The 6141-nt window shown below is 43.9% G+C and overlaps 2 protein-coding genes across 4 annotated transcripts; one reads left to right on the top strand and one right to left on the bottom strand.

Moving 5' to 3' along the window:
- The first annotated feature begins 711 nt into the window (after positions 1-711).
- Positions 712-2236, top strand: LOC147436466 (uncharacterized). Of its 3 annotated transcripts, XM_086488172.1 has the most exons (4): positions 712-1006; positions 1352-1386; positions 1638-1657; positions 1878-2236. In XM_086488172.1, exons 1-4 carry the CDS (start codon positions 955-957, stop codon positions 1990-1992), a joined length of 222 nt encoding a protein of 73 aa, XP_086344298.1. In that variant the 5' UTR covers positions 712-954; the 3' UTR covers positions 1993-2236. The 3 variants fall into 3 exon arrangements, 1 of the variants encoding a protein (XP_086344298.1); XR_015185061.1 differs by lacking the exon at positions 1352-1386 and having other exon boundaries at positions 721-1006; positions 1401-1657; XR_015185062.1 differs by lacking the exon at positions 712-1006 and adding an exon at positions 1014-1189 and having other exon boundaries at positions 1352-1657.
- A 1750-nt stretch (positions 2237-3986) lies between these two features.
- Positions 3987-5485, bottom strand: LOC147436465 (uncharacterized). Its single transcript, XM_086488171.1, has one exon. It carries the CDS (start codon positions 5296-5298, stop codon positions 4135-4137), a length of 1164 nt encoding a protein of 387 aa, XP_086344297.1. The 5' UTR covers positions 5299-5485; the 3' UTR covers positions 3987-4134.
- Positions 5486-6141: the final 656 nt, after the last annotated feature.

Below are 6141 nucleotides of genomic sequence, written 5' to 3'. Positions count from 1 at the left end.
GTTGGCACCCACGTGGAGGCCGAGTGAGTGGTCTTGTGTGCAAGAGTAGATGGCAATAGTAGTATCAATAGTAATTGTGTGTACCAAGGTCTATCCATCAAGGACATGCCAAATCTATGCGATACCACCCTTGGTCACTTGTATTTGAAGTTTTCTATGAATATGGGGAGACTTTCCATCTCTCTCTCTCTCTCTCTCTCTCTCTCTCTCTCTCTCTCTCTCTCTCTCTCTCTCTCACAGATGTCATGTCTCTTTGTACCTCAATCGTCTCTCCGTTGCCTTGTATAGGGTAAAGGGGCCAATATAAGGCCACCTAAGGAAGGCGAAGAATTGCACTCAGTGTACATAACAGTTTTCAACTTGGGAGGGCGCGATCAAAAGCTCAACGCAAGGGCTATCTAGGATAGTAAGGCCAACTTGAATGGTGCGACACAGAAACGGTACAACACAATTCGAAATTCCATGTGTAACAAAAACGACCATGGAAAGGGAGACGCCGTGGGGTGTATATAATGCATTGTGGCCAACAAGGCTCGATCTTGATATCGGACGACCAGGATTGCACCCAACTCTCGGCTAACCAGTACACCATCCGTTAGCTTGTGTTCTGCTTTTGGAGGAAACTTTTACAAGTAAAGGGGCCTGCCGCATTTTTGGACTGGAACCCGGCACGCCATTGGCCCCTTTACCCTATGTATGTGGCATTGTAGTTGTTCTCTATTGACTGAGGATCTATTCGAAGTCGAGTTGTCCACTGGATTGGAGGCCAGTTCATGGCTTTGCTATGTGTATCCAGGAAAGCACAAACCCTCCCTCGTTGTTTGCTAAAGCAATGTCTGCTCCTAGTTTGAATTTGAATATGGACTCATTAGGGTTTTATCCTGAAAACCTGTGACTTTTGGAAGGGAAGGCGCAGGTTGAAAACCTGGTCGCTTGCTGTGCAGGGGAGAAACGATGGAACTGGCAAACTTATGCGTGCAACAAGCACAGCCGGGGCATTTTCCGAGTATGTTCAGAGAGAGAGAGAGAGAGAGAGAGAGAGAGAGAGAGAGAGAGAGCCCCGTCCCCTCACGCACCACCCTTCCCTCTGCGCAGCTGGCGCAGAGGGTCTGCTGTTGCGAGAGCCTTCATCGAAGTCAACATTGTTGTGCTGCTCGAGCCTCTCGCGCTGTTTGTTTTGCTCTGCCGAGTTTGTCCGTCAGCCCCTGCTCCGTTTTTTTTTCTGTTGTTTTTAATTTGTTGCGAGGGTTTCTTTGTCTTTGCTTGGAGAGAGAGAGAGAGAGAGAGAGAGAGAGAGAGAGAGAGAGAGAGAGAGAGAGAGAGAGAGAGAGAGACCTCCTGTCCAAAGCAGGCTACGGGGATGATGTTGGCCTCTTTACTGTTCTTGTGAGCAATAGCAGAAGCTGCTGGCAACTCCAAGCATTGTGGACGGCTACTGGGAGATGATGGTTGGGCAATGTGGGACGGGAGGCTTGATGAATGAGGAGACGAGCAGAAGGGTGTTTGTAGCCACTCTCATCAGCAGTTCTATCAGCTTTGGGTTACAAGATTGTGGGCCTGGTCGCTGCTATTTGTGGCTTCTGCAGTTTTGGATGGGAAAACCCCTTCATTAGAGGTTGCAGCTGCATGGATGTTAGCTAGATAGCGTCATCCCAATGTAAGCATCCAGATCTGCTCTTTAGCAGCAGTGTGGTAACGTTAATTTATCATTATCTAATCCCAAATTGAGTAATGAAAAGGTCTGTCATTATCTTATCATTAGTTTTGATTTGAAAAGAGAAGTTTCGACGTATGAAGTGGGGACTAGTATCATCTAATTTCAAGTACTGATTGATCACAATGTCTCGCTGATCTGTGTGCTCTTGTGACTTGTGCAGACAATTTTTGATAAGAGGCTGCCTTGTTTATGGAATCAAATGTAAATACAACCGGTCATTGGATACATTGGAGGAGTTTTTGGGCCAAAAGACAGAGTTGGAGGGGAGTTGGTAAGGGGTGGAAGGTTCACTTCTTCCAACCTTGACAAGGGGTGTAGGGTGAACCCATAGGATTGATTCTTAGTTAGTGCAAAAGTCAAGTTTAAGCTATTTCATGTAGTTTTTTGGATTGATCTAATTCCAATGTACAGGACTTGAAATGAAAGGATGTACAGGACTTGAAATGAAAGGATTGTAGCTTCAACATTGTATATGGCAGTGCCAAATTTTTGAATTATGTGTATTGATTATAAGAATTGTATCCTGTTGTCATGGTAGTCAGATATTTATTAAATTTTCAAGTATGATCAAATTTTGATTGGCTACCCACTTTTAAATTTGTAAGGTATGTAGCTCGTATTTCAGATGATAATGTCATAAGCCGATCAAAATTGTGTTTTTGATGTTGCCTGCACTCGTTTTTGTTTGCAATGCATTACTTTCTTTTAAACAGAATGGTACTTGGTGCATGTCGGTAGCAACTTGGATTGTCACGATTGCAACTTGGATTGTTACAACATATCCAATTATACTTCATATTGTGTAGAAGTATGGAGTTCAGAGTTTGTTACCACAACTTGATATGAAGTTGTTTTTTCCGGACCGAGTCTAAAGCGAAGGTGTGTTGAAGTGGTTGGCTAAGGACAGCAGATGGTAGAAGTCGATAATTAGGGTCAAGCTACATGAAAGTGTGGCAGAGCTCGACACCTAGAATGAAGACGAGCGTGTAATTCATCTAGTATTCTTTTGAGTTAATACAGCAAACCTTGGCATGTAATATTTTTAGAATTGACTGAATTTATTATGGTCTCTCATGAGCCTCTCTCACTTGTGTTGGATGCAGGTGGGGGATAGTAACTTGCGTTGACGTGGCCACGAGGAGAGATTGCTCTCATCCAGACACATGAACCACCCACACAAAGTCTTGGGTTGTGAGCTAGCTGTTAAACTATGATGGTTATCTCATGTAGGTGACCCCTCCCTCTCAAAGAAATAGTAGGGTAAGTCCCACACAAGGGAGCACTCCCAATACTGATTGATTGCATACTTGTTGTCGTGTGCTTTTTTGTTTCAAAGAGGCTCGTTGGTGTCCATATGGTTGGAAGTCGTGCAAAGTGCTCGAACAAAGCTTCATGGTCATGAGTTGGCTGCCAAGTCACGACTATGATGAACTCGAACTGATATATGGGTGACCCCCCTAGACCGGCCAACCCCCACCCATGGAAGTGCTTCGTATGTTGAGTCGTTGCAAACCTGCAATTGTGTGTTTTTTGGTTCAAAGAGCCTGGCTGGTGCCCTTGTAGTGTGACCAGCTTGAGTGGATGATGTTTTTTACTGCAAAAGGTCTTTGCCCAAAGCCCATCGCCTCACATAGCTGCTAGCCATGTGTGACACTAGCTTTAGCTTTAGACAAGCTATAATATTTTCTTGTAAACAACTCACGTGTAAGTTTCAGAGGTCTTTAAAATATAGATTATAACACTAGTTTTATTCATAGGTAAACGTGAAATAATTCATGAATCTTTATTTGAAAGTTAGTGTTTTTGTTTTGCAGCACACTGTATATTATACTAGTACGTCTAGTATGGCCAGCCGCCTTTGGCGGCCTCTCTTTCTTTCTCTCCCCCTCTTTCTCGTGTGTAGAGGCGATTTAGAGTTTAGCCTTCATCTCGCAGTTTTCGACACGTGTAAAGGGCACTTGCTCTGTTGTTTTAGAATACATATATAGATATGATATTCCCAGGAGGGCCTTGTCATTCCCACCTTTTGAATCTGGGAATTTAGAAGTTCCCTTTATGGGAATGTACCTTCACATGCTTCCCTGTGTGAGAAAATTTTCCCTTGTGGGAAAAATAATGGGTTTTTTTGTCTCAAAGATGAGGGAAAATTTTCCCAAAAGTGTTTTTGATTCATGCCTTATGTATATAGTTTCACCTCCTTTCCCAAAAAATTTTACAGTACAGAACTAGTGCTAGAATCCAAATGTGGGATATATAATAATACAGCAAATTGTATGGTGGTGAGTTCCACATTTAAGCCAAATGAAATATAAAACAGCTTACAAAAAAGACAAAGGAGAATGACAATACATATTACACAGTACTCAATATTACAGAGCTCCTTCATCATGTTGGTGTTGGTGGTGCTAAAAAGGATTTCATAGTGTAGATCGTCTGAAGAAGAGCCAGGACAAGAAGGATGATGGCCACAAGGAGGGAGATAAGAAGCCAAGGCTGTTTTTCCCAGTACTTCTCTTTGAATGCTGCTCTCCATGTGCGGAAACTCCATGTGATGCACTGGGTAAGGCAGGATTGTCCAAATCCAGGCCAAGGGAATCCATAGCTGCAGTGTGGAGAACACTTGTGTCTATGGGTTGAGTGAGATAATCATAAATATAGCCTAGCAATGGCTCCCTCATACGGAGACTCAGATCGGGTGGATGCTCACAAACAAAGTTCGGAAAAGGGCTTGCGTGTTTGCGGTACCACTCGAGAATCTTCTCCAAGGAAGGAGGGCTTGGCTTGCCTGAGACTGTGCAGGCACTGATGATGCTATCGAGGGCGTAATTGAGGACGAAGAGAGGGACCTGGTTCTCTAAGAGGATGGCATCGCTGAGAATGAGACGTGTGATGGGGTAAATGAGACGGGTGGTGCCGTAGGGCATGGTAGCAGCCACAATGGCAATACTATCAAGAGCGAAGAGGTCTGCAAAGCATGTGGGATCGAAGAGGTCCAGTTGGGCTTGGCTCATCTGGACATAGATGTTTCTGAATTCCTGGTCATGCTGCTTGATCTTTTCAGTGAGCTGCGCTCTATCTCGAATTACTACAGCTCTCGCTACCAGATGCTTAAAATGGTCACCGTCGTTAATAGGCACTGCCGTTACACACGACGAGGGCTGGATCGTTGAAAGCCTGGTTTGGAAGCTTGAGCACATGGACTGCGTCCGCTCGAGGACAGAATCATCCAGAGCAGCTGCATTGCCTGCATCATACGAAAGTTTATCATCTTCCTGTTCTGTCGAATTGGGCAGCTGGGCATCTACCCAATAGCTGAGGCTGCCTATCTCGTCTGTGACATCTGCAGATCCAGCGTGCCAGAAGCGAAAAGGGCTCATGCGATGACGAAGGTGGGAAGGCAAAATGTAAGGGCCAAAGCAGTGGTCATGTGCGGCATGGTAAGGCCCGAACGAGAAAAGATAGGGCTTGTACACCTCCGGATTGACGATCCTCTGGTCCGCAGGCACCTTGAAGTAGGATGTGGTATCCAAGTGGTAGGAATAGGAGGGACTACTAAGAATCGAAGGCGGATTCTTCACCATTTCCTGATCTTGCCTGACCACGCCTATTTTCTCTTTAGAGAGAGAGAGAGAGAGAGAGAGAGAGAGAGAGAACCTCCAAATACCTTTGAAAAAGTAGAGGAGCTGCCCTCAATGTACACACCAAGCCAAAAGATACTTGCAGGTCTTCACTATGAATACTAGAACGGTCGGTCGCCTTTGGCGGCCTCTCTATCTTCCTCTCTCCCCCTTTTTATTGCGTGCAAAGGGGTTTGTTTTTGTTTTGGACTTTAACCTTCAGATCACAGATTGCGACGCGTGTAAAGGGCTCCCCCTTCCGCCATATTATGTTAGTAGATTAACTTTGCAAAGCTAACATAAGATTGTACACCTTAGGGTGGTATCCAACTATCTATTAGAGGCCAAGCATCCCAGTAGTAAACGGCGCAGAAAAGGTTTCTTAGTAGGCTTAGGTCTCTTTGATTTGGATGCTTCTTCTCATTGTGACTAGCTCCTAGAAAATAGATAAGGTTAGGAAGTCTATGACTCATAGGCTGGGACTCTTCTAGCACTCTGCTTAACTTTTTGCTTTCTAAAAGAAACCTTAGTGCTGTGTTGTGTTGGGTTAGGAAGACTTTCATTGTATTCAGTGCATGCATGATGGAGACCTATTTTAAATGTTTATTTCACTTTCATTTCATATCCTGACATGTCTTGACTTTTTTTGCATTCTATTGTTTTAGAATATTAAAGTGAAATTTCACTCGCATAATTTTAGTAAATTCTATAGATACACACACACGCATATATTAATGAGTTTTTTTAATTTTACATTTCATTTCACAGTCTCACATGGCTTGACTTTTCTTACATTCTATAACTTGA

Source organism: Adiantum capillus-veneris, chromosome 18 (genome assembly GCF_014529385.1).
Source record: "Adiantum capillus-veneris isolate H3 chromosome 18, ASM1452938v2, whole genome shotgun sequence".
NCBI classification, from domain to species: domain Eukaryota; kingdom Viridiplantae; phylum Streptophyta; class Polypodiopsida; order Polypodiales; family Pteridaceae; genus Adiantum; species Adiantum capillus-veneris.
The sequence above is the reverse complement of the archived record's forward strand: the minus strand, read 5'-3'. Positions and strand labels throughout refer to the sequence as shown.

Bases quoted from the DNA above. Each gene is read 5' to 3' on its own strand.
- LOC147436466 (XM_086488172.1), top strand. From the start codon at position 955: ATGGAACTGGCAAACTTATGCGTGCAACAAGCACAGCCGGGGCATTTT. The intron at 1,387-1,637 runs GTGAGCAATAGC...CATGGATGTTAG, and splicing joins TTGGCCTCTTTACTGTTCTT to CTAGATAGCGTCATCCCAAT. The intron at 1,658-1,877 runs GTAAGCATCCAG...TGACTTGTGCAG, and splicing joins CTAGATAGCGTCATCCCAAT to ACAATTTTTGATAAGAGGCT.
- LOC147436465 (XM_086488171.1), bottom strand. From the start codon at position 5,298: ATGGTGAAGAATCCGCCTTCGATTCTTAGTAGTCCCTCCTATTCCTAC.